General features: G+C 48.3%; 11 protein-coding genes across 11 annotated transcripts; 4 read left to right on the top strand and 7 right to left on the bottom strand.

Moving 5' to 3' along the window:
* Positions 1 to 89: 89 nt before the first annotated feature.
* On the bottom strand, positions 90 to 809 carry N7447_006668 (GNAT family N-acetyltransferase; the record flags this gene model as incomplete). The annotated part of the gene is made up of 1 exon (XM_057230930.1): positions 90 to 809. One exon carries the CDS (start codon positions 807 to 809, stop codon positions 90 to 92), a length of 720 nt encoding a protein of 239 aa, XP_057086020.1.
* A 649-nt stretch (positions 810 to 1,458) lies between these two features.
* N7447_006667 (Major facilitator superfamily domain general substrate transporter) lies at positions 1,459 to 2,602 on the bottom strand (the record flags this gene model as incomplete). Its single annotated transcript, XM_057230929.1, has 2 exons — positions 1,459 to 2,374; positions 2,430 to 2,602. The coding sequence occupies 2 exons, from the start codon at positions 2,600 to 2,602 to the stop codon at positions 1,459 to 1,461; spliced, it is 1,089 nt and encodes a 362-aa protein (XP_057086019.1).
* A 1,776-nt stretch (positions 2,603 to 4,378) lies between these two features.
* On the bottom strand, positions 4,379 to 8,065 carry chsB (chitin synthase class II; the record flags this gene model as incomplete). Its single annotated transcript, XM_057230928.1, has 3 exons — positions 4,379 to 5,312; positions 5,367 to 7,481; positions 7,848 to 8,065. The coding sequence occupies 3 exons, from the start codon at positions 8,063 to 8,065 to the stop codon at positions 4,379 to 4,381; spliced, it is 3,267 nt and encodes a 1,088-aa protein (XP_057086018.1).
* Positions 8,066 to 8,786: 721 nt separating this feature from the next.
* N7447_006665 (DUF1774 domain-containing protein) lies at positions 8,787 to 9,788 on the bottom strand (the record flags this gene model as incomplete). Its single annotated transcript, XM_057230927.1, has 3 exons — positions 8,787 to 8,986; positions 9,048 to 9,487; positions 9,565 to 9,788. 3 exons carry the CDS (start codon positions 9,786 to 9,788, stop codon positions 8,787 to 8,789), a joined length of 864 nt encoding a protein of 287 aa, XP_057086017.1.
* Positions 9,789 to 10,619: 831 nt separating this feature from the next.
* Positions 10,620 to 11,681, bottom strand: N7447_006664 (inositol monophosphatase family protein; the record flags this gene model as incomplete). The annotated part of the gene is made up of 1 exon (XM_057230926.1): positions 10,620 to 11,681. The coding sequence occupies one exon, from the start codon at positions 11,679 to 11,681 to the stop codon at positions 10,620 to 10,622; it is 1,062 nt and encodes a 353-aa protein (XP_057086016.1).
* A 568-nt stretch (positions 11,682 to 12,249) lies between these two features.
* N7447_006663 (Ethanolamine utilization EutQ) lies at positions 12,250 to 12,901 on the bottom strand (the record flags this gene model as incomplete). The annotated part of the gene is made up of 4 exons (XM_057230925.1): positions 12,250 to 12,354; positions 12,426 to 12,500; positions 12,568 to 12,800; positions 12,889 to 12,901. The coding sequence occupies 4 exons, from the start codon at positions 12,899 to 12,901 to the stop codon at positions 12,250 to 12,252; spliced, it is 426 nt and encodes a 141-aa protein (XP_057086015.1).
* A 615-nt stretch (positions 12,902 to 13,516) lies between these two features.
* On the bottom strand, positions 13,517 to 14,723 carry lap1 (putative aminopeptidase; the record flags this gene model as incomplete). The annotated part of the gene is made up of 2 exons (XM_057230924.1): positions 13,517 to 14,497; positions 14,547 to 14,723. The coding sequence occupies 2 exons, from the start codon at positions 14,721 to 14,723 to the stop codon at positions 13,517 to 13,519; spliced, it is 1,158 nt and encodes a 385-aa protein (XP_057086014.1).
* A 655-nt stretch (positions 14,724 to 15,378) lies between these two features.
* Positions 15,379 to 16,632, top strand: N7447_006661 (uncharacterized protein; the record flags this gene model as incomplete). The annotated part of the gene is made up of 3 exons (XM_057230923.1): positions 15,379 to 15,754; positions 15,852 to 16,371; positions 16,428 to 16,632. 3 exons carry the CDS (start codon positions 15,379 to 15,381, stop codon positions 16,630 to 16,632), a joined length of 1,101 nt encoding a protein of 366 aa, XP_057086013.1.
* Positions 16,633 to 18,261: 1,629 nt separating this feature from the next.
* Positions 18,262 to 19,876, top strand: N7447_006660 (uncharacterized protein; the record flags this gene model as incomplete). The annotated part of the gene is made up of 2 exons (XM_057230922.1): positions 18,262 to 19,433; positions 19,699 to 19,876. The coding sequence occupies 2 exons, from the start codon at positions 18,262 to 18,264 to the stop codon at positions 19,874 to 19,876; spliced, it is 1,350 nt and encodes a 449-aa protein (XP_057086012.1).
* A 2,653-nt stretch (positions 19,877 to 22,529) lies between these two features.
* On the top strand, positions 22,530 to 23,249 carry N7447_006659 (uncharacterized protein; the record flags this gene model as incomplete). The annotated part of the gene is made up of 3 exons (XM_057230921.1): positions 22,530 to 22,599; positions 22,683 to 22,742; positions 23,029 to 23,249. 3 exons carry the CDS (start codon positions 22,530 to 22,532, stop codon positions 23,247 to 23,249), a joined length of 351 nt encoding a protein of 116 aa, XP_057086011.1.
* Positions 23,250 to 23,342: 93 nt separating this feature from the next.
* Positions 23,343 to 23,732, top strand: N7447_006658 (uncharacterized protein; the record flags this gene model as incomplete). Its single annotated transcript, XM_057230920.1, has 2 exons — positions 23,343 to 23,380; positions 23,423 to 23,732. 2 exons carry the CDS (start codon positions 23,343 to 23,345, stop codon positions 23,730 to 23,732), a joined length of 348 nt encoding a protein of 115 aa, XP_057086010.1.
* Between the last annotated feature and the right edge of the window lie 987 nt (positions 23,733 to 24,719).

The following is a 24,719-nucleotide window of genomic DNA, read 5'->3' as shown; positions in this document are numbered from 1 at the left end:
GGCTTTTGCGATGATCAACACTAGATCAATAGACATTGTTCTTTCTATTTTCTTATATCCTTTATATATGCAAGGACAGTCCCCACATCTCAGGCCAACTCAGCTCGCAAATCCTGCAGTGACTTAATCTGAACACCATCCTCCCCAAAATTCCCAGCATCCAGCCATTTCTCCATAGCAGTCTTCAGCGAGGCATCCCACTCATCTCTCAAAATAGAATACCAAGCCGTATCCCTATTCCTCCCTTTAACAATCATATGCTGTCGAAAGACGCCCTCAAACGAGAATCCCAAGCGCAAAGCCGCGCGTCTTGAGGGCTCGTTCAGCGAATTGCATTTCCACTCCAATCTCCTATACCCAAGATCATGGAAAGAGTGCTGAGCGAGGAGATAGATCGCCTCTGTCGAGGCAGTCGTACGCTGGAGCGCCGACGAGTACATCACATTTCCGATTTCGATGCCCAGGTGGTCGGGAGTCATACGCATCAGAGAGAGATAGCCAATTGCCTTTCCAAAAGTGGGGAGAGAGCTACGCTTGTCGATGATTGCATAGAAGAAAGGATCTGTTGAAGTAGATTTCGATGCGATGCTGGTTTTGAAGGTTCCGGTGTCTGAGTATGGCCCGTCAAACATGTAGTCCCAGAGAGCTTCCCTATATGGATCAAGTCCACCAGTGAGGGCGAAGAGGTCATCGGCATGCTTTGGGGAGAGTTTCTCGAGGAGAATTGTTCGCCCTTGGATTGGTTGGCCCGTTGGTAGTAGAGATGAAGTGAACGGGACTAGCGGGCCTTTTGGGCGTAGCAATGTCATATTTTGGGATTTATTTGTTTGAGTTACTGACAATTGAGAGTAAGGGAGATGTGGTATTCCTATTGTTTTGTTGTTTCTCTGATTGCTATCAGCTCATAACACACGCCCAAGTGTGATTTGTTGCAAATCCCGAGATCCCGTGACAGGCGTTCGCGAGGACCTGATAGGCCGGTTGTCCGAACTATAAAATTCAATTCCTCGAAAGACAACATGAGTTATTTGAGAATGTAAAAGAATGTAAATATTGGCTTAATAGACGGGTCAATGTCGTAAAGAAAGCCCCGAAGATCATAAAAAAAATAGTTCCATGTGAGGTATAAACAAGCTTTATTTCCCTACTTTTAGAACAAACCTGTTTTGCCCCTCTTTTTGTATAGCAAGTACCATAATATAATCAGTTGGAATGCACCGAAACACATGACTATCCCGCTAAACAACTGAATACCGAGGTAGTTCAAATCCTCACTACCATCGGAGCCAATTGAAGCGAGCGCACCTGCTATTGGTGGCCCTAGAAGAGATGCAAAACTACTCAAGCTTTGCGCCATTCCAAGCCAAGTCCCAAGACTCTTAGGGTCGGGACAGACGTGTGTGAACACGCTCGGTGGGAGAGGAATCAAAGCCCCGGAGATACCGCCTGTGATTTGGGTCAAAACAGAGCACCAATGACCCAAGAAAAGGAATTCCACTTACCATAAAAGGCCGCAAAAAGAATAAACCGTACAAGAGTGTCTGCACTAATCCAACAAATACACAGAACGCCCGAGAGCACACCGCAAACGATCCAAGCAATCATCGACCCAAAGTAATGAGCGAACACAGTCAAGACAACACGGCCAATAACCGAAGAAGCCTGGGAAATCATCAAGACATTCGATGCCATTGAGCGCGAGGTGCCAAGCTTTGTCTCTGCATAAGTTGGAATATAATAGAAAGGCGTGATATAGCCAAGATAAAGGAAAAAGTTCCCAATAGCAAAGCTCCAAAATGGCAAATCTTTGAACGCACGCAAATCAATCAAGCTTCTGCGCTGGGTGGGTTTAACCTTCACCGAATGTCTATCCGGTCCCAAAAGCATAATAGCAGCCGCGATGAAGAGCGCTAGCATCAGAAATGCGATAAGACGAACAGTCCAGGGGAACCCCACTTTCGATATAAGTTGGTTGAACATGATAGTGTAGATGATACCCCCAACAGGGGCACCGCTACTCGAAACACCTAGCGCAATAGCCCTTCTTGTAGTAAAAGAACGGCTGACCAATGCCATAGCGGGGACATAAAGCAGTCCGAATCCGAGGCCCACGCAGACTCCTTGGCTTAGGAACATGGCGTAGTACTCATGTGCAAGACTGAGCATCATCATCCCAACTACACCTAGGATACTTCCAACAATAATCATGGACTGGTTGTAGCCGAGATCGAAGAGTGGGCCGGATAGTAGACCACCGACGATTAGGAGCCAGGATTGGACTGTTCCAATCCAGGCGATATCAGAGGATGTTGATGACGGGATGTAGGTGAGTGCATAGAAGTTTTGGAATGTTCCAAATGCAAGGTTTAGGCCCCTAGAGATATATTAGTTTTGATATTCAATCTTAATTCGGGAGGTAGTTGACAGACCAGACATTAAAGAATATGAAGAAAGCACCGAGAACTTGGAGACAGCCATGCACTTTACTTTTTACCGCAAAGGCAGAGGGTATTTCGGATGACTCTTCATCTTCAGTGATGTGTGCTAGATCTGTGATCTCAGGCCCAACGGGTGCCGTTGCTGTACCTTTTTCTGAGAACATGTTTAACATTTAACAGCCTCGAGTAAGTTCGATAAATGTTATCAAGACATAAAGCCAGTATTTAAGGAATTAACAAAACGTCGAGACCCCTCAAAGGTATTAGTCAGGCACCATATTAGCCCTGTATCGTATGCGACACTGCCGTGTTTACCGATGAAGCGGGGTGAGTGTCTTTGAGGTAACAACTTATCACGCATTTTGAGGTATCACAATTCGGAGTCGATTATATATCAAGTCTGAAAGTTTTAGTTCATTCAGCGTTCTTACTATAGAAGTATCACGTTTATCAGGATTGTGTTGCGCCATAGTGAAATTGGACTATACAGTAGCGTAGTTTACCTCGGCTAGAATCTATCGATGCTTGGTAATATGATGAGTAAACGTAAAATCACATAGGTTCGCTATAATTCTATTTGAGAAACATATTGAGTGGCGTAAAGCTTGAATACTTGATTATATCCAGAGACAAGCAGTAATTGCTGGGAATAGCACCGTAGACAACGGAACCAGTTCCAACCAGACCTAGCAATTGAATTGTTTCGAGACATCGACCAAGCGGACTTATGAGGGTATTGCCTATCATGTCAAATTTCATTGTTGTGACCTATGGAACCTATGGAAAACCCTAATTTCAGATGGACTAGAAGAAACGAGAAACAATTTTGTTTGGGAGATCGATTCAGCGATCCACATTGTTTAATTTGGACCAAGTACGGTGTAGCACGTTCCTGTCTGGCGGCCTAAGCTACGGTGATCTAGGCGTGTCTTATAATGGGCCAGACGAATAACCTTTCACTTTCGTCTTTGTTCACTACTAATAATCAAAAGCTTGTTTCCATGGTAGCTCGCCGATACAAATAGTAGAGCGTCAAGCTGAGTTCAAAGTGCACTGGGTTCCTCATATGCGAAACTTGTATGAGCCTCTCAGGATTTCTCTGTAGTAATACACTCCTGGATCAGATGCCAGCGCCACATGTCCTTCAAAAACAACAGTGATTAACGCTGGACTCGGTGCTGGACTGGGTGGGTGTCTTCTGATCGCTATTATAACGATGCTCGTGCAGCGGCGGATCTATAAGAAGAATTTGCGACAGAAGGAGGCGATGATTGATGAGATTGCTGCGGCAAGCTCGGCCCAACATTTGGGTTATCCTGTGTATGCGGGGAAGGGAGAAGATGATGTTTCCGGCGGAACTGGGGCCACGGGACACGCGTATTCATGAGGTTGAGGGGGATGGGCTTAGTGAGAAATGAGATAGTATATGTTGGGAGGTGGGATTATACGGGATCAGGGTGGCATTTTCTTTGTTAGGATATTGACGTGTGATACGAACTTCGTGCATAGATGTTCAATTTTAGCGGTGTCTAGTGTAGGAACTGGAAGTTGCGTGCGAGTATCAAAGTAGAATAGGCTAGAGATAAACACCCTGAAAAGATCATGGGATATTATCTGGAGTTGAGTCATTTTTTGTTAATCACCATCCAATGCATTGATTCCAACCCCCAAAAGTGGCCGCGTAAGTACATCAATCAATACACATGTCCAAGTATCCAGAAAGATAGAATAACGAGAATAAAAAGCAAAAAAGAGCATTATCATGACAATATTTCCATCATAAGAGAAAAAGCAAAGAATAAACACCTGATATCTCAAAAGAAAACCCAAATCAGAAGAACTCCACGAGATCCAGGAAAGTTACAAGGCGATCTCAAAGAAAAAAGAACCACAAAGAAATCAGAAAGAAAAAAACAACCAAAATAGATCATCTCAATCGTCTACTTCCGCCAGAACATAGCTTTTCCAACCGCCCTACCAGCAGTCCAGCGAGCTTCGGCAATTTTATCCTTAAAGGAAGCACCGCCCCCATAGCGCACAGGACGGGGGGCGGTCGCCCCAGACTCAGAGGTAGCAGCGGCACTGGAACCACCGAAAGAACTAGGGGCAAAGTTTGTCATGTTACCCGCATCGAACTTCGTCTTTCCTTCGACAATTTTCTGAACGACGTTCAAGATCGCATAGGTAGTAGAGCCGATAGCACGAATAGCAGCGAGGACAGCGACAGACCACAAGATGATAGCGAGGTAAATGTTAGTACCACCGGCATCAATACCGTAAATTTCGGAGATAGCCATGCCGAGGACTACATTTGCGACCATCCAGATGGAGACCATGTAAGTACGGACGGCGCGGTAGTAGTCCTCCTGTAGCTGGGAGTCTGATGGTGGGGGCTCTGGGACTTCGAGACGATCGCGGAGATTGCGGAGGGCCGCGTCGTAGCCGGAGTCAATGTCGAGTTGCTCGGACGGCATTTCGATGACGACAGTTGAGCCGTTGATGGTCTTTGCTGCGCCAAGATCGGTATTGATCACATTGTCTCCTTTGGTTCCCCAGGTTACGTCGTGGGTGTTGCAGAACGCGTAGACCTGGAGAATGCAGATGTAGCTGGGCATGAGCAGGAAGTATTGAATCGAAGAGGTGAACATGTGCCACGGGTCCAGGTAGAGGAATGAAGTGTAGAAGTAGAGGCCGACGGTTGACAACATGGAAAGGACAATGTTCATCATCAGGCCGTCCCCTACTTCCATATCATCCTCTCCGACGCCAGCACGTGCGAGTAACTCTTTGACCACCAAGTAAAGGGCGCAGAAGACGGTGTAGAACATGATAATGGCGTAAACGATGATACCAGAGAGATAGAGATTTTTGGCACTAAGAAGTAACGTCAGTCAAGTCGCAATGTATGATGAAGTATTGTGGACTCACCCTTGCGGTCGATTACCCAATGAGATAATGAACTGCAAACACATGACCAGAATACAAGCATAGCGTAAAACAACGAAGATGTATTTGCCCATGTGGTGACCAAACGGATCAAGCTTCGGATCAGTCAGAGACCCAGCAATGAAGTAGAAAGCGAGGTAGAAATTGGCCTGTGGAAAGTCAGTGAACGCATCCAGAGAAAAAGAGATAGTAAGACCCACAAGACCAAAGTAGGTAAATAGTAGATTAAGGAATTGATAAAAGAACTCGATGTGAAGCAAGATCTTCCGGGGAAGAGTATGATCCGTCTTCCAGATCTGCTTGGCATTGAAAATCGAATAGACAGCAGCGAAGAAAGCACCATTCAGCCATCTTCGGCGCTGGGAGATGAACTCAGGAACTGTGTCCGGCACATCAGTTTCTCCAACGGCGTTCTTGACGAACTTCAACACCCATCTCTCTTCCCGCTTGGCAACCAACTCCCAGCAGAGAATACGATCTTCAGCCAGGTACATGTTGGCAGTGAAAACGTCTGCATCTTGACCGTGTAGTGTTTCACCCTTGAAATATTGATTGAGGGGACCATGGCCATCTGCGTCATTTTGTAGGGCAAAGAATCGATAAGCACTGAGCGCACCGGGCAACACAGTGATGTAACCAAAGACAGATTCTAGTGGCTTGTCCAGAATGTTGGACATCTTGTATTCGAAGTTTTGACTTGCCACAAGAGGGTTGAGCAAACCGAGCATATTCTTACCCTTGGCAGCCTTGATCTCACCAGCAGCGCCCGCAACATTGGAGTCCTGATCGAATGCCTTCCAGAGGTGGTAGAGAGCCATTGGCTCTGGTCGAGTTCCAACATCGAGTAAAATACAGATGTTGGGTTGAAGGGCACGACCGAAAGCATTGAAGAACCATCGGTGGGAGTTCAGCTTCTTCTTGTTGTGTTCCTTTAAACAGAAGATAACCTGACACGGCACAATTCCCTTCTCAGCACCCTTGAACTTGAGATCATCGTCAAGCGAGACCTGCGTGGTGTACTCGTACACGTGTGCCTGGACTTCCTTTTGGTTGACAATATTCTTCGCAATACCCTCTTGGTACACACCCAGGGCAGCCAATGCGTTGAGTGTACGCGGATGGACCTTCTTACGTCCATCAGCAACAATGCAAACAACAATCTTCTTCCATCCATCACGGCCCCATGTACGCGACTTAGTGCGCGAGCAGAAGTGGCTGATATTGCGCATAACACCGTGCATGGTACGAGTGAAGCCAATCTCGTCTTCGTTGTACATGGTAATACAGATAAACAGCTCTGTCTCGCGAGTCGTGGTACCAATCTGCTGGCGAAGCTTATATCCCCGTTCGCCGTAATCGTCTGGGTCGGATGTGACAGCGGTATATCGCATGTGTGTGAACTCGCGCTCGTCACGGCGAGGCAGGAAGCTGTGGAGGATGGTGGGAATCTTGCACTCCAAAATAAGCTCGCCGTTGACTAGCTGAACTTCCTTTTTGGCGACCTGCTTGGAACGGACACCACGACGGCCCTGCTTGTCGGGTGCTGGGCCATAGTGGAGGTTGGGATCCATCATGTGCGATTCATCGTCATCTTCATCATCGAGGTCGACTTTTGACATGCCATCTTTCTCGTCTCCCAACATTGTCGACTCACTCATGAACGATCGGACGCTACCGCGCGATGCGTGGTGAATTGTGCGACCGTCGCCGCCGAACGGATCTTCGCCATGGGCATCACCAATATCGATGCTGGTATCCACTGTGGATTTTGGTCCGGAGAACAAAGGCGCAGGAGGCAATGGTCGACGGGGACTACCCCCATATCTGGAGCTGGGTGTACCGGGCCGCGGGCTACCGTTCAGATCGGCCCGTTCATACCCAACACTTGACACGGACGGTGGTCGGATGTGTGATGGGCTCCAAGGGCGAATTGGCGATCCTGTGCGTGCGGGAATAGATGGGTAGACAGAAGTGTCTGCGAGACTGCCCGTGGGAGGCGGGATACTGGGTCCACTTGCCAAGCTCGATGGTGGACGCGAAGGCGAAGAGATACTAGGCACCTCGTAATAATTATCATAGCTTCGATCTTGTCCGGTCCTAGAATGACGCGACCTAATGTTAGACCTTGGTCTTGGAAGACGTTCCATTGTGAGTCGAAGCTGGCAGGAAGAGGGCCAATGTGGAGTGGAGTGAGGGATGAAACGGTAAACAAATGTACTGGAGTACAAAATGTTCAATGTTTACAGGGGAAGGGGGCGATCGACCAAGCAACAGGAAGGAGTTGGCTCGAGCCGAGTAACAATGCCTACTGGCAATTGTCCAAGGCACAGGCGTTCTCCCAGGCTTTCCCATCACGTCAATGATGGAGTTAGAGTCGTTGGTGCACATGGTTTCGTCGCGAGGGAAACCACTGGAATTTAAAAGTGGATAAGGTGATATTGGAGGTAGTTGGGAAATACATACGGAGTGTGATGATAATCCGGGTCATAATGGGAAGGCGAAGGAGCCCTATGACTAGTTAAGTCATCGGCGCCATCACCACTGGGCAACAAGCGCATCGTTCCTCCATTGAGATGCGAGGCATTGGTTGGAGACTCGGGATCAGACAGATAGGAAGCCGAGTCGTGGTTGAGGTATGCGGGCGGCGCGTCGCCATAATTGGATGGCGGATGGCGGTTCATGATAGAACGTGGAATGTGATATGTTTTTCGTGAATTCACTGCCTCATAGTATGGAACCTAAGGTGGGTATCAATGAGACGATGAGAATCTCCTCGCCTCTCGCAGATATGACAGAATCGGGGTGGACCCGTCAGGTTCGACAGATGAGGAATGGAGGAATGTGAGTACAATAGCAATATCAAAGCTCGATACACAAGTTGAGAAAGACGAAACAATGAAAAGGATAAGAGGTAAGAGGAATCGACTAGGCAAACAAGTCCAGCCCGTTCATATCCGTCGCTTTGGCATCAACAAGGTGGAGGTGCAGTCGGTTGTCAGGGCAACGCGGGACTTGGATGTCATCAGCACGGGGTAAAAGTCTTGGAAACAATAATCAATTATTAAAAATAGCATGTGATTTTCTGTTGATCTTTCATTTTATTCCTTTCGCCAATATCGAATTGTCAAGATCTCCAATAATATTCAACATGTCTTCAATATCCCAAGTCCTGAGTGGGTCGATGCATTTTCACATTAGTGTGTTGAAGACTACATTATTCCATCACAAAACAGTGCATAAAGTGCATAATCCTTCCAAAACAAGAATTGACTTGCATTTTAACTTCCATACTTTCATTCTCGTTTCTCGTTTTCCTTCGTCCAGTCCGATCAAAGTATTACCCAACGACCGGTTGGGTTAGGCTTATCGTGGTGGGTCCCCATTGCCGGCATGACGACAGGCTCACACCCCCTCGTTGAGCAATGGCTCTCTCTCCCGATCAGCCGACTCGGGGTGGGCAACGCGACGGAAGAGGCTGTCACGACCAGTGTACTTGGTCGTGGAGATGTAAAGAGACACAGCCAAGAACACGGCAAAGACAGTAAAGGCAAAGATCCACTGCAGGGCAATGATCTTGATGGCAACTTGTCTGAGGGCAAGTGCTGGAAGTATATACCTATCAGCAAAGAACTCAGAGAAGTGATAATGAAAGGAAGAACTTACACAGTGTCAACCAACTCAAACAATATCCAAGGATATAATCCTCCCGGAGGACGATATCGAACAGTCCAATCGCGAGAATAACCCAGATGAAGATATTAGCGACAATACGGCCAGGCAAGTTATGGCTGTGGACAGCGACCGCGCCATTCCAGAATAGCGCAGTCAGTGTCCAGGCATAAGGACCAGCTACGGCGGGTAGGTGCACGAATGCCGGCAGACCGCGGTGGCGCCAGTATGTGACTGTCTGGTTGATTAAGTGGGCGATGAGGATGATCTCTGCGCCCCAGAAATGGTTGCGGGTCCAGAGGAGGATCCAAGCGGTGAGGAAGAGGTTGTTCAGGATGAAATGGGTGGCGACGTTGGCAGCTGCCGTGACGAGGACATTGTTCTTAGAAAAGAGGTGCCAGACATAGCTGAGCTGAGAGAGGAGGAGGAAGATCCTAAATGGAAGGTTAGATAGATGTCCCAAAGTATAATCATGGCCAATATACGCATAGATGTGCTAGGCTGAGCTTACCAGAAAACGCCAGTCACGGTAGTGTTCTGGCTGAATGGAGTATTATGCTTATTAGCCTGTTTCCAGATCTTCTTGCTCTTCTTGGTATCGTCTGGCGAGTGAATGGAGTAGTAGATGCCGACCACCACGACTAAGGCCCAGGTTAGAGGTACTAGGACTCGGTAGGTATTCAGCGAGTTGGCGCTGTGGGTTTCGCGTCTTGCGAATGGGTTGAATGATGCCATGGTAAACTTATTACTCAAGCTGAAGCTGAGTATAAGAAAGGAACCGGAAGTCTATAAAGCAGGAGAGGGGGGATCTTATAACTAGGAGACTCCCCGCGTAAGGTCATCAGACCACTGTCCAATAGAATCAGACCATGAGAAGAACCTTACAAGGAAGAACAGGAAATGATGCAGGTGAGGTCTGTGATGACATCAACGCTTTTATCTTATCGCCTTAGGGCTGCTTCCAACTTGTAGGGTACCTATATAAATACTTGACTCTCGAAGAAATCTTGATATAATCATAATCAAATGTTATTCATGTTCAAACTAGAATTACTTGTCTTGTGACACAAGGACTGAGCGCCATCCCAGAGTGAGAACGAACTATAACCTGGCGTAACTTCCGCCAAGCGTAGATCACCGTGCACAGTCCTATTCAATACAATGATCAACCTTGGGAGAAATGTTTTTGGAAATCGAAAATTTATGGGAAACCTAACTCAGAAACAGTCCATTGGGCATAGGATCTTGAAAAAGGGAGATCAGGGAAATCAAGGAACATGAGACCCGCAATTGAGCATAAAAATAACCTTGGAAATATTAGATAGTACGGAACGCACAAAGTACAGCTTTTCGACAGAGTAATAAATGTAGTAATACTAATATAACGCGGGGAAAGGGGCCAGTGCTCAAGCCTCATGCCGGTAGAAGAGTACATCCATGGATTATACACATATACATGCTAAGGATAGTAACCATGCCAATGATATGATTATCTAGGGTATCAAAACCATGCAAAACACATGTAAAGGAATCCACACCATATATAAAAGAAAGAGAAAAAAAAACTTACAATCCTCGCGCCTCCTTCACAGCCTCCAAAATCCTCCCATGAACCGAAGCCGGCCCAACAACCATACCATAGCACCCAGCCAATGTACGACCGAGCGAACAATCAACTGGTTTCCCCTCGAGATCCGTAACGAGACAACCCAATTCCTGCACAATAAGCATGCCACCCGCATGATCCCAGATCTTCGAGCGATAATCCGGACTCAGCGGCACCTTGACGAAAGAATTACACCCTCCCTGCACTGCAATAGCAACGTAACGCATCTGAGCCGACCACAAATCCACCGGGTTCGGCCACGGGCAGCCAAGGTTCGCCGCCACGCGGGAATGAGCCTCGAGATCCTGCGTCTTTGCCGCACGCGTATCAATGAACCGCACGTCGGAATCTCCAATCTGCGGGACACGTTCAAGCGGGCGTGCTGGCAACAAAGCACCCAGACCGATAGGTCTGATGGTCGCGCCCTGCCCGGCAACGGCTGAGATCATCTGGCCGAGACCGTTGCGGTCGACACGGTGTTCGGCGACGGGTCCTGACTCCAGGAGGTTTGGGCAGCCGAGGACGCCAATTTTCTGGATCCCGTTTTCGACTAGCGAGAGGCAGACTGCGTACTGCTCGCCGCGGATAAAGGTTGCTGTTCCGTCTACGGGGTCTAGAGTCCAGGTTCTGCTGGTGGGGGTGCAGGCGCCTTTCGCGCCGAGGTCGATTAGGTCGAGAAGTTCAGAGGGGGTGCGCGGGGTGTGGAGGAGGGCTTCGCTTTCTGGGTCATTGAGATGGACACTAGTTGCCAGGTCCCAGGTTCTTGCGAGGAGGTCTGGGTTTGAGCGGAGGGCTGTGGCGTCTTCTTCGCCGACGATATCGTCGTCGGGAAAGGCATTGTGGATGGCGGCGATTATTGAAGCTTGGGCGGCGAAATCGGCAATTGTCACGGGTGATGAGTCGCTTTTGTCAAGAGCGCCTTTGTCGACGGCGGAAAGAAGCTCTTTAGTTAAGATTGCTGCTCGTTGCACGGCTAGGCTGGCGATATGGAGCTCTTTGGCGTAGGGGGCTGCGGAGGTCATGGTGGGCGACTTGAAGGGTGGTCTGTGTAGAGGGATTGAGATGATAGATCCCGAGGAGAGAGATTGACTTGACCGGATGTAGAAATAACAATTGAAAGCGACAAATACGAAAACGGTGAGTTTAGTGGACACGATAGAGGGGCATCACGTGCGAAACACCGGTGAGTATCGCTACGTCATATCTGGATCTAGCCCTATACTAGATCTACAAGCACAAAATCAGATTGATAGACCTTGCTTCTCACTTTACTTTTCTAATAATCTCATCACACCATGTAGGCCTTAAATCTACTGCATGGGGATTTGTTTGGGAGATTATGTATATGAGTGTATTAGGTTAACATATCTATCCTGGCATAGGCTATGAGCAAAGGAATCATGGAATCATGGAATTTTGTTTCAAGATTATTCGATAGGAAAAATGGATAAGGATCAGTTAGGCCAGTATTTCTACTAGCTCTCTACACTATGCATGACAAGAAAATATAATCAAAGTTGAGATCATAAGTATCACCATCTATAGCCCAAACTTCATGAATCCGTAAGATCTTTTGTCTAGGTCGACTCCTTACAACTTCGCTTTGTCTTCCTCTCGACCTTTAAGGTTAGGGTGGGGAGATCGAACAGGTCGAGTAACAGCATAGAAGGCAAGCCCTTGAGACTTAGTCGAGAACTAAGCCGAGGAGAAATTAGAGCTATTTCACAGCTAATGTATCGCATAGGAGATACAAGAGGGCGGCATACCTTAACCTTAGATCCAACATGGAAAAAGGCAAAGTCTCCCTGGACTAGATGATGGGTGATCCCGGTAGCCTCGTCCTATTTGAAACCGCAATGGTTAATATAAACAATTGAGGGCCAACTTCAACATAGATAGGAGACAAACCAAAACATCGATTTGACCATTGAGGACATATTTTGTCTCCTCAAAATTGTAGCTCGCGGGTCTCTCAGGCCCGGCCTCGATCTTATAGAATCCCGAAGTGAAGTGTGCAGGAGATTCGGTCTTGGTGCGGATAGAATGGAAGTCGGCAGTGGTTGCGTTCTCGCCTTGAGGGAGGGGGATGAACTCGTGACCGGCGCCTTTGATGACGGTAAGTGGAACAATGTTGCTAGACACTTTCCATGGTGTAAGTATCACTTTGAATAATTTGATCAGGATTTTATAAGGAGTAACTCACTGTTGCTATACTTTATAGATATGGACAGAACTGGGACATGTTCAAGAACGATGTATTCGCCAACTAATATACACTCCCATCGTCCTAAATCGGACGCATTCCCGGGATATGGCAACAGTCCTGCGTGCTTTATCTTGATGAGGGGAAAAGTCCCCGCGGTGCTCCCCCCCGTGAGGGGAACACTCGGGTGCATCGCCCGGGGGTCCCGGGGGTGGAGAAATGCCGGATCGAGAGCCGTTATCCACTAGGACATTCTGGAACTCGATGGGGAATCGTGTGCTATTTGCCACTTTGTCGGGGCTCTAGGCCAGGGAAAGAAGAAGCTAAGCTTCGCGGCTGTACTAATCCTGATGGGTACCCTGTATTTTGATTACGATTCACATGCCCCCTGGTCGCATAGCCTGAACGCTCAGGCTTGGGCATAGTATGGGTTGTTCTTGTGTTGAAATACTGGGGTAAAAAGAATGTGGATTACCAGGATAGAAAGTTTAACAATTCATAATCATTCAATTGAGGGTATGTAGGGTATAAGCCTCCAAGACCAAAAAAAATAAAAACAGCATCGGGTTGAACCTCAATGTACTCTTAACGAGAGAACCCAGCTCAGAGGTATATCACATAAAACGCCGAACCATCATGTAAACCAGTAAGAAATCAGAAGGGAGCAAAAGCCAACTCGTAAGCAAAAGCCAAGCTCATCTTCGCATGCTGCAGCATATGATCGAAGCTCAGATACTCGATCTTGTCCTCGGTAGTATGAATTCTCTTATCGGAGTTCTCAAACTGAGATTCGATCACAAATGCCGAGGGATATCCATACCGACTAGCCGAAGCATGATCAGAGCATGCATAGCCACACTTGGTCTCGACATAAGGCACATCGCAGTAGGTGGTGATAACCTCCTTAATGAATGTAGTAAGGCCCGGGTCGACGAAGTCGACAATAACGCCCACAGACTCCTTCTCGCCGGCATCCAGAGTACCCTGAACATATCCAGTCATGTCCTGTTGGAGCATGGCCTTGACATTCCGCTGGTTCTTCTTATACTTAGCATAGACAGCCTGTGATCCGAGCAAACCGCCCTCCTCGGCAGAGTACCAGTGGAACTCGATGGTGTTGCGGGCCTTTCCGTGGGCGATAGTCTCCGACCGCAGCAGGGCGCGAAGAGCTTCGAGGATAGTAACTGTTCCACTGCCATCATCATCCGCACCTGGAGCAGCCAGGATCGAAGGCAGGAATAAGTTGATGCTGTCCTGGTGGGAACCGAGGACGACGGTATTATCCGTCTGGCCGGGAATGCGGGCGATAATGCTAAACTGACCCCAGGGATGGGCGAAGCGCTCGACGGTTGCACCGTGGTCGCTGGCCCCGGACTCATGCACTGCGGCGGTCACTTGATCGAATAGCCAGGTTGCTGACTCGATTCCCGTTTGCGACTTGTAGTAGCGCGTGTGGAAGGATGTGAAGTGTTCCAAGTTGCTTCGCATGTTACTCTTGTCGAGGGTCTCGGACAAAGGCAGAATCTCGTGCGAGTGCTCCATCGCCCCTGGGTATTGGACGACCCGTGTGGTGTGGAGGGTTCCGTAGGAGCCCGATTGGTATTCCTCGGTGACATCGATGAAGTTCACTCCATCCTGGTGGAGCATTAGTACTATGCCATTAAATTCGAGTCGGAACTCTTACCAGCTTGAGTGACCATTTTTCTTCTTCGGTTACCCATCTAGTCCGGTATGGGGCCAGTTCGATCAGCGACTTGGACTGCGGGTTTTGAACAATTGAAGGCGCCAAAGGTTGTTGCTCTGGGTTGACCATGGCCATGGCAGCTGCCGTTGCGCTCAGCGCAAGAGTGAGGAATTTCATGATGGAATAATGATAAAAAAAGTATAAGCAGAATAAGGAACTAGAGAGGGTCTCAGGTTTCTTTTAAAAGCTCAAGGTCGCGCCCTGTGCCAAGCCATTTTTGGACCCCGCGCGCTAAAACACCGAGGCTCTGTGTCATATTATTAGAAACGGGGGCCTAGGACTTCCGGTCCATCCGAATCCTTTACAGAGGACTATTGAACTCTCTCTATAAATTAACAAATATATTCTATCATGTTCAATATAACACACAAAACCACTAAAAGCTGTATGAATTGGTGAATCTGGGGATTGAAGGTGGAGAATGGAGAATGTGAACAAAACTCCACTACGCGACACACAGCCCTGCGGAGATAGGGCTCATACTACTTTAATATACCTAGTCAGCCTTGAGCTATATACTCCGGACTCCGTACAGCCTCAATATTCTGCTCCACCTAGTTCTCTGCTCCACCTAACTTCTCTGCCAATTCTCAGTTCCGAAATAGGAAATCAGGGCTAGGGCTACCAGGTACCCACGGTCCACCAATCAACGTCCAGCGAGTTGTCCCGTGCAGACAAGCGTATCTCCCCGGGGTCGTTATCTTGCCCATTCCTATCATCCTTATCCCTCTTTCTCCCTAGACCTATTATTACCTTCATTAGACCGTACATTATGGCTATTCATCCACGTCTGCGCCCAGAGGGTTCGCAAGGGCACCTATCACCGCAACAAGCCCTAGCCATCTCTGCATGGACAGAGCAACATGCAGCAGCGGCCCTGCAGGACATGACTCTATCGGACTCGGCCCCTGCAGCCAGGACGCCGTCCACACCGACCCCAATGCGCTCGGGTCTGCCCGGAGCCACCGTTTCACTGTCGATCCCTCTCGACGACGAAGCGATCCCATCCCAACGAGTCAAGGTCGAGTCCCGCCCTCCGACAGTCAACTTTCGACGTCGGGAGCCTCTACGCCGGGATGGACTCAAGACCCGGGAGGCTTTGCTCAAGGGTAAAGACGGCAGCCGTCGAAGACAGCGCTGGGAGAACGGTACGTATGTGGACTAGATAAATCGCGATGGATGCCGAATCTGTACCTTTTTGGCTTTGGCGCAGGTTTATCAGGCAAATGCTGACCAGACATTAAGATCGTCTGCTGCACAACCCCTGGGCGGAACCGCCGTCTTCAAAGGACTGGGATATCCAACCTACCTATCCTCGGCATGACCCGATGCCTTATTATCTTGCGCCCCTGTGGGACGTTCACTATTCCCATGTGGCGAATCAACAGTTGGCTTTGAAGGCTGCGGAGAGAGCTAATGAGAAGCATCACATCCCGAAGGAACTGAGGTCAAAGCTGAAGCATGCGCGTGCTGCGCATGGCATGCTCCGAGATCTGGAAGATGAGGTCCGTACGTTTATTCAGAAGTGGAATGAGAGAGAGCTTCTGCTTGAGAAAGAGGGGTTGCGGGATGCTCCCGAGAACTTGGCTAGTGACGACTCGGAAGATGAGATTGTATTTGTCGGTCGTAATGGGCAGATGCACGACTCTCCCGAGCGAAAGGAGAGACTCCGCCTACTCCGAGAGGAGATCAGTTCTCACAGCGAGCGGGAAGGTGAGAAGATGGTGCTTGAGACTCTAGCTGATGACCGTGCCGCTGGATTTGGGTAAGCCTCCCCCACATCGTGATATCGAAATTGACCAGTGCGCTAACACTTCTCAGTCGCTGGTTGGTCCACTCCATTGCATCCTATTATGGGTTGCATACTTGGTCCGTCACAGTAGAAGACCGACGAGAAGCCTATGTGGGCTTCCGATCCCCGGTCCCGGGAAGCCGTGCCGGTCTCGTTTCCCACTCAGCTTGCCATTCAGAGACCTTGATCAAGCCCGGTGAGGAGCTTCCTCGGCCACTGTATGCGCAGGTGTAGACTGCTGCATTCTCTTCTGTCTTCCAGGTTGGACGTTGGCTTTGGCTTCCATTCACCTGCGCTTCACGGATATTGTAATCATCTCGGTATGAACTGGACGTGCACTCTCGGCCACGGGTATATAGATTTTATTGGACATATGTTCTCAGTCGCAGTTCACGCCAAGGGATGTTTTCTCGTAGTATTAATGCAATGTTGATCAATTGTCGACGCCACTAAGGTTAGTGGAGACTATGAGTTCATCATGATTATGTTTGCTCAATCAGACCGGAGTGAAGAATTTGAGATCGTAGAACCCCCTTCGTTCTCGCGATGTACATAAGTCTCAGTCTGTGCGCTAAAAACTAGCCGATCATGTCGTCATATCAAGGTAGGCATGACCGTTAAGAAGATTAGTTTGTACGATCGGAATGATATAAACTCTTTTAATTGTCCAGGGCGAACTGTCTAGGACCTCTGGTTCTGATGGCATGATGTTCTACTCCGTACATACGGAGTACTTGTTACATATATATAATCTCGGCTATTGCTGTCCCCACCACACAACAATGGATCGGAACGGACCGCGGGGCCCACGGTTTCCAAGATTCTCATGACGTCTAATGTTACATGTGTATAAAGGGATGTACTATAGCATATACATGAGAACATTAGATTCCCAAGTGTTTGGACCCTAGGGGGTCTGAGCCCTAAGAAGTTCAAGTATCTTTTTACGGAGTACGGAGTACAGGGAATCTCGTGTCCAGACCAATTCGATGCAGGCCCCCGCAATCTCACTGGTTCTCGTGTCGGGAAAGAAAAAGCAACAGGAATGAAGCCACGAATGAAGACGAGCCACAGTAGCCCAGCTAATCCTCGCCCTGATTCTGGGAGCCATCGTACAGCACATGGTGCGCCAAAGGAATTCTACCACCCCTTATAGGTAGATTCATTCATAGCATAGGACGTGAGGCTGGCTCTCGTTTCTCTCTCTTTCTCTTTGTGCCACGCTCTTAGATAATTAGGTGCAACAATCTCGTAAACAAATCTTTGGTGTAGAACAAAGAGTCGGGTACCCAAATATGACGAGTTGAATATTTCTCATTTCCCCCCCCTCCCCCAATGTTCCAAATACTTCCCACATTGTGACAGCCCAGTTTCCCACATTCTCTCTCCAGTCGAATCCCTTTCACTATTTGGTTTTCCATCTGTTGCATTCTCCCCCATTCCCCCTATATTTTATTCTATATATTCTCAAACAGGAAACCCCCCACCCCTGTCTCTTTTTGCTCTTGATCATATGATTATCTTTCTTGTATTATCCTCATCCCTGATAATAATCCTGGAGATACCACTTTAGTGTTCCTTGCCACTGTTATTACCCCCCCCCCTGTGCCCGATGTTATGAGAACTTGACCCCTCCTTGACTTGCGGAATCCCCCGGACTATCTACAGGTCCAAACACCCGGTGATCGCTTTTGCTCTGATATACCTTATTTGGTCAACCACACCACCTGCGGCTTACTTACGGCTGACTTTGATCTTACTCCCTTATATCCGCTTCTACTCTTCTTCGACTCCACTGTAGATCAGTGGAACAAATACCTATACACACCTATAACACAAACCAACATCACAGCCTATATTACCATGGGCTCCTATAAATCCTGCCAAGCCGGCAGCTACAGCTCAACAGACAGTTCATCCTCAAAAAGCACGGCAGCAACAGTTCACAGCGACAGAATAGCCCAGCCGCACAAAGGCGACTGGGCCACCAACCTAGCTCAAAAACACATATACAGACACGAAGCTGAAGCCGAAATCCAGTACGAGTGCTGCGAGATACAGCCCAACTCCTCAACCTCAACTTATGCCTCAACAACAAACTCCACAGCCGAGCTCGAACCCGGGCCCCAATCAATCGAGCCCGCAAGCCCGCACGAAGGTTACTACTGCGTAAACGAACGGCAAGAATTCTACCCACTAGACGCAATCCCCTCAACACCCTCATCATTTGCATCTCTCTTCCCCTCCTCACGGCGACTGCTCATCCGCCACGATGATGCAACCATCGACGGCAATATGAACCTGCGTGTAGACACGCCCGTCCACCTCCGCGACGGCTCCCAGCGCGATGTCATCCTCTTCCACCTGCGCATGTACGATCTCTTCTCGCGAAAGTTCTCGTTCAGGCGGTACTGCCGGGACTCGGGGCGAGAGGTGTGCCATTCTGCAAGGCGGGAGGTTGTGCCTGCCCATGAGCGACGGCCTGCGCTGCGCAGCTCATGGAGTAGTGTTTTTGCTGGGCTTAGGCCTGGCTCGGCGGGTGGTCATTGTCCGCCAAATGGAAAACTCAAGAGACGGGATTCGGGGCTTGGGGTTGGCTGTGCACATGGACATGGCCAGGCTGCGCGGGAAGAGGTAGACAAGGGGAAGGTTGAGGAGGATGAGTTGGAGAAAGAGAAAGAGAAAGAAGGGCAGTGCACCTTGCCGATATTGGGTGAGACGATGTTGCTCGAATTCTCGAATTACGCGCACGTCGAGCTGCGCCGCAAAGGGCCCGGCTCGACTAAAAAATACGACTTCGAGTATTGGTCCACGAAGTACCAGTGGCGGAGGGAGGTCCGCAAAGAGGGTGATCTGCATGAAGTGTCTTATTACTTGGTTGACACGCGCACTTCCAAGACTATTGCTCATTTGGTACCGGATACGCTGGCGCCGCTAGAGGTTGTTGAAGAGGAGAGTAAGGGGGGCTGGGTGCCGCCTTCTTCATTGTGGATCAGTGATCCTGAAGTTTACAAGACGATGCCTGACGTTGCCGAGTAAGTGATTCTGAATCCCTGCCCTACCCCTCAACCATCTGGCTAGTTTTGGTCTCTAGTGCTAGCTCTGGCTCTACATCTGGCCTTCTTCCTGTTTGCTTTTTGCTTTGTATCTTTCCCCTCTTTTCTTCTGTCTCCTCTTTTTCTGTCGCTCCTACGAGGGGGTATGTGGTTCGTATACAATGAATGCACCATGATACCCCCCCCCCTGCACAAAGTGATGATGAGGCATGAGGCTGATAAATGGGGTCTTTTTTTTTTTCAGTGTAATTGTCGCAACAGGGATAATTGCGCTAGTTGACGACTGCATTCGTCGTCGCTGGCATCACGAGCGACGTCCGTCTTGGATCCTTCCCGCCCAGTACTCGCTAGCAAAGAGCCTGGAGCGCATGGGCCCCCGGCGCCTGATCGGCCAGGCACTACAGCGGAGGGGATCCGCCTAAGCGACGCAGGGGTTTCCAGGTCCAAGACCTTGCTAAGTGGATGAGTTGGTCCTCCATTAGTCGGGATATTTATGGTGAATGGGACTTGATACTGCCTTTAATGACTTAATGATGTGAATGACGCAGTATATGGATATTTTGTTTTTGCTCAGGTATAGCTTCTTGTGAATAATTCTTGCCATCCTTTTATTTTTATATTACTTTTTCATCCGTCATCCTTTCCGCCTCATCTTCATTGACACGAATCATGTTGGTTTAATGGGACCCCGGGGACTCGAAGCTGATTCCGGGCGATCCTCTTATTTGGGTTTGACAGGGAACCAAGCAGGCTTGCAGATATGGGCATTTTCCATATTGGATTAGAAGCATGATAGCTTACAGTCACATCCCAACTTGCGTACGTTGGAGTCCACAGGTCTGACCGCTTCAAAAGCTGAACCATGGTTTCTGGTTTGGAGCTAGGGCTAGTTTATCCTGTGAACCATGGTTCGATTCTTGAGCTAGATGTCTCGTGCTTTATTGACCTGTTGTCTTGATTCCAATGCATCTCCTACGCGCCTAACATATTCCTCATTCAGAGGCGAAAAAAAAAGAAATGTATGAACTAGTGTATTATATGAAGAACTGTCACTATTGTTTAGGGCTCATGATCGATTGGTTATGAATGAATCTTTTTTTAGCGCGACAGCCCAAAGAACATCCTTGGCCTTGCTGCCTTATAGAACAAGCCCATGTATTCTAAGTCCAGTATAGTCTACTATGTCTACTATGTCTACTATGTCTACTATGTCTACTACTGTAGGTACCAACATTGTACGTGGTACTTATGTAGTCTACTGCGCAGCATAAGATGTTTAGCAGATCAAGATTGGGTGCGGGGCAGGCCCCTCAATTATTTTCCAACATTTTTAGACGCCCTACAATGTGCTGGCCTAGTCCACCATCGGCTGTTTCTCTACGTGTTTCGTGCATCAATGTAGCCGCATTACCGAGAACCATGGTTGAGGATACTGTCGACTCTGCATGAATGCCCAACACGTCTCTGCCAAAACACGCATTCCGACTGGGGGATTTGTATTGTCTCTGGACAATAATGAAGTCTCGAATTTCCTTGGTTCTCTGCACATTAGGCGGTTAACCCGACGGGACTAGCCGACAGGAAAACTAACCAGGGGGTTGATTCTTGGCCGTATCTTTGTTCGAGATCTCTGCAACACATGCCCTCCTGACAGATTGTTGAAGTTTCTACGGCGGAAATGCCATCCATCTCGCCTCATTCCATCGCTTTGTCCTTTTTATTTTTTCCCTTTCCCTCTTAAGTTGATCCTGGGCCCGACAACAACTGTTCATGCAGGGCGGCCCGGTTTGTGGCTTTAGAGGTGCCCAGCAAGTCGTTTCCAGTCGATATGTGAAAATCGACTTCTCCAAAATAATCATGATCTCATCCATCATGATGAGCTGGCAATCCTTTCCAGTGCGGCCCAACTTGGGAGTTGAATCTACATTTCAGGCATCCTCCACATCCTCCCGAAAAACAATTAAACAATAAAAGCTATGACACTGACGCTGTGGCCATAGGCTCCGCTTTTTGGGCATCACCCACAGCTCTCTACCCCTCATGCAGTCTCTCATAGTTGTTCCAGAAGCCCGCCGTTCCGCCGATACGGTTCAAGTCCATGCGCAAACTAATCCCGGGAGATGATAGTTTTCGTTTTCTTTTTTATTACTCTAAAGTACTTGTGCTCAAGTGAGGCGAGGGAGCAAAAAAGGAAAAGAAAAAAAAAAAGAAAGAAAAATCCAAACCGAATACCTCATGCACATCCAAAAAGAAAAAAAACCCTACGTGGGGTTTTCTCTGAGTTGTTCACTTCTCCCATCCAATCCGCGTCCAAGATTCTCCCGAAAAAGGTATCATATATGCTGGCTAGGAGAAGTAGCCAATATTTCCTAGTCTATCATAGAGCGGGAACCAACTTGGGAGCATCCGGATTTGCCCCTCTTCCGTCTATAACCCTTACGTGCTGTCTAGCGTTTCTTCAAGGGCTGTTTTTTGCTTAGTCGGCGTGCGCCGGGCCGTTCCAGGTTGCAGCCTCAAGATGATCCGCATACTCTTTCCTACACCTACGTTCCTTGACTGGTGGATAAGGGAGGGGGGGATTTGGCTGACGCTGTGCCATGTCCACATCGACATGCATAAGCCCCTCCGTTAGGTTTGACGGTTAGGCTCCTGTTTGTTCACAGGGGTGGGGGAAATTAAAAAAAAAAAGATAAAAAAAAAGAAATACTAAAATATTAAAAAGAATACAAAAAAAAGAAGCTGAGACGGGGTGTTATTTCCCTGGCCTTGAAGATATGGCCCACTGTTTATATGACTCCCCGCTCCCCATATCGTTGTTTGAAAGGTTGAAAAAATACATTCAAGGAAGATCACTAGAGATTCCAAACGGGTCCAATTGAGCTCTGATCCAATTCTTTTATATCTTGTGACTTCCCCTTGAAGCTCGACTTCTTTTCTCTCTGATCTTCTTCAATTGGGTTATTAAACACTATCGTGGACTCATATCCTCCCCACCTTCAATCTCACTTCATACCACTTCAATTGCAAAGCTTAGCACTCCTCCCACATTATCCCATCTCGCTCTACAAAGCAACAATGTCGTATACTACCAGTCTCCAAGGAAATAATGTTGGTAGCCGGCCCAGCTGGCAGGATCAGCTTCAGGGTAAGCCATTGGCATGCGTGGTCAAACCTCAGCAGTCCCAAATTCATCCCAAATGACAAGAAAACTCGACTAACCATCTCTAGATCATTGCACACGCACCAAGCTGTCTCCTCCTGTCTTCAATATTGTCTCCGATCGGCGAGGTACTTATCCGATTTCCAATTCTCCTCCCCTTTCAGTCTCCATCTATCGTCTTCCCATGCTGCACCAGATTATTTTATTTTCCCTCTTATTACCCGATCCAATACATACATACACAGCGTGCCTCAGTCCACCGCTGTGTGTCTCGTGTGTGGGCATTGCAGGAAGGAGTGGAGTCTTGCAGAAAAAAAAGACAGAGAAAAATGGCCCCCCTTCCCTTGTACACCGACTTTTAGTTCCCGAGCCTTTGACAGCAGCAAGCTAATTACATTTATCTTGGAATTGCAGGAGGTCGTACGGCTTGGTCCAGCACCGTCACCGTCCAGGGCCAGAATATCGCCGCTCGTTACTGGTACGACGGGCAGTTTATCAACAATGCCAAAGAGGACGCCGCCGAGGTGGCCCTCAAGGCCCTAAACCAGCAGCCTCGGGCTGCTACAGTCTATCAGGGTCAGCTGTTCCCGCAGGCAACGTCGTCCGGCTATGGTCGCGGAGCTGGCGGCTTCTGATCGTATCCTTTATTTCAAATATTTCCTACTAGTCTTGGGTGGCATTCTCTTCCCTTCTTGTGATTTTATCAAATTTCTTGGTTCTTGATTCTGATGTTGATCCTGAACTCTGTGGCTCCTCATTTCCTTGTGTGAGTGGGTGCTTGTTCTGGTTTGTTTTCCACCTGTGAAAGGCCCTCGGGGATCCACAAGTCCTATCCGATGCAAAACCCCATATCTTTGTTGTCGCTTTGCTCTCTCACTTGCGTTTCTGACTGCAGGGAAAAAAAATATAGCCCCTTCACCGCACTCCTCTTCTCCCGCCTCTTTCTCGTCTCGACACCCTTTTCTCCCCGAGTCCCGCTGATGCATGCACTATCCCTCGTCGACAACTACATCTTCCCAATTTCTGCAAGTACTACGCACGATGGCTCGCTACATTACCGAGGCTATGTCATGGGCTCTAGTGGGATGGTTTCTGGCACCAGAAAGATGGACAAATAATTAAAAAAGAAAGATGCACCATCCACGATCTCTGTCTTGGATGACCGCTTCCAAATGCAGGTCACTATCTTGTTTCGCATCTGTGAAACCTCAATATCAGTTGTGACACACACCCTAGATCCCGACAGTTCAAGTACATGATACGGTGTCTTGATGTCGTCAGCTCTCGTGTGATGCACCGAGAATCAGGCTATCCTTAGCTTCTTTCGGTGTCCCCCACATACGTGTTTTCTGGGAGTGCACATATGTATCTCTTGAGAGAAGCATTCCACATATGCTTTTCTGCGACCAATCGTTGTCTTTGTTTCTCCCCGATTGGGGTTCATACAGGTTGTCTTCGGCTTTTGATTTGTCTCCTCTCTTGCTGTGCTGTCTGCCTTGAGACAAAAAACCTGGAATTGGGCCGGGTGCTTACTGCCACTTGATGAGAGGCGAGGGGCTCGGTCTCATGCATTGTGTCAAGTGACTGCTGTTTGTCCTTTCGAGAACATATGACTTGTCATGCTCGAGTGGGTTCGATGTCATACCCGGGACGATTTCCAATCGCTACTCCTTGCTGCATAGTTTGGAGAACAACTCTACTTTGTGGCATTGTCAAAAAGTCTAAGGTGGAATTTTGAATAGATGATACCTCCTGGAGCTATGGATTAGTGTGTGTGTGTGTGTTTGTGTCTGTGCTACTGCAGATGCAAAGCGACTCGTTCTTACCTCAAGCACGATGCGACACGGCAAATGTGGCGATGGAAGCAACTTGGGACAAAAGGTCACGAGGGGGAGTTACAGGATAAAAAAAGGGACAAATACTTGTCATCTTCCGGGCATCTACTTGTCTAGAATTTGGTTTTGATTTTGATTTACGTTCTGTCTGCTTATTTGATATGTTTTGCTTTGTTTTATCTTTCCTTGGTTCATATCGGGTGTATGTGCTTGACAGAGGGAGTTTCTTTGTATCGTCTCTTGTTGGGCTGTGCTGGATTTTTGAAGTTC

Source organism: Penicillium robsamsonii (assembly GCF_028829455.1).
Source record: "Penicillium robsamsonii strain IBT 29466 chromosome Unknown utg000003l_segment0_segment0, whole genome shotgun sequence".
Classification (NCBI taxonomy): domain Eukaryota; kingdom Fungi; phylum Ascomycota; class Eurotiomycetes; order Eurotiales; family Aspergillaceae; genus Penicillium; species Penicillium robsamsonii.
This window is presented reverse-complemented; position numbering and strand designations above follow the sequence as displayed.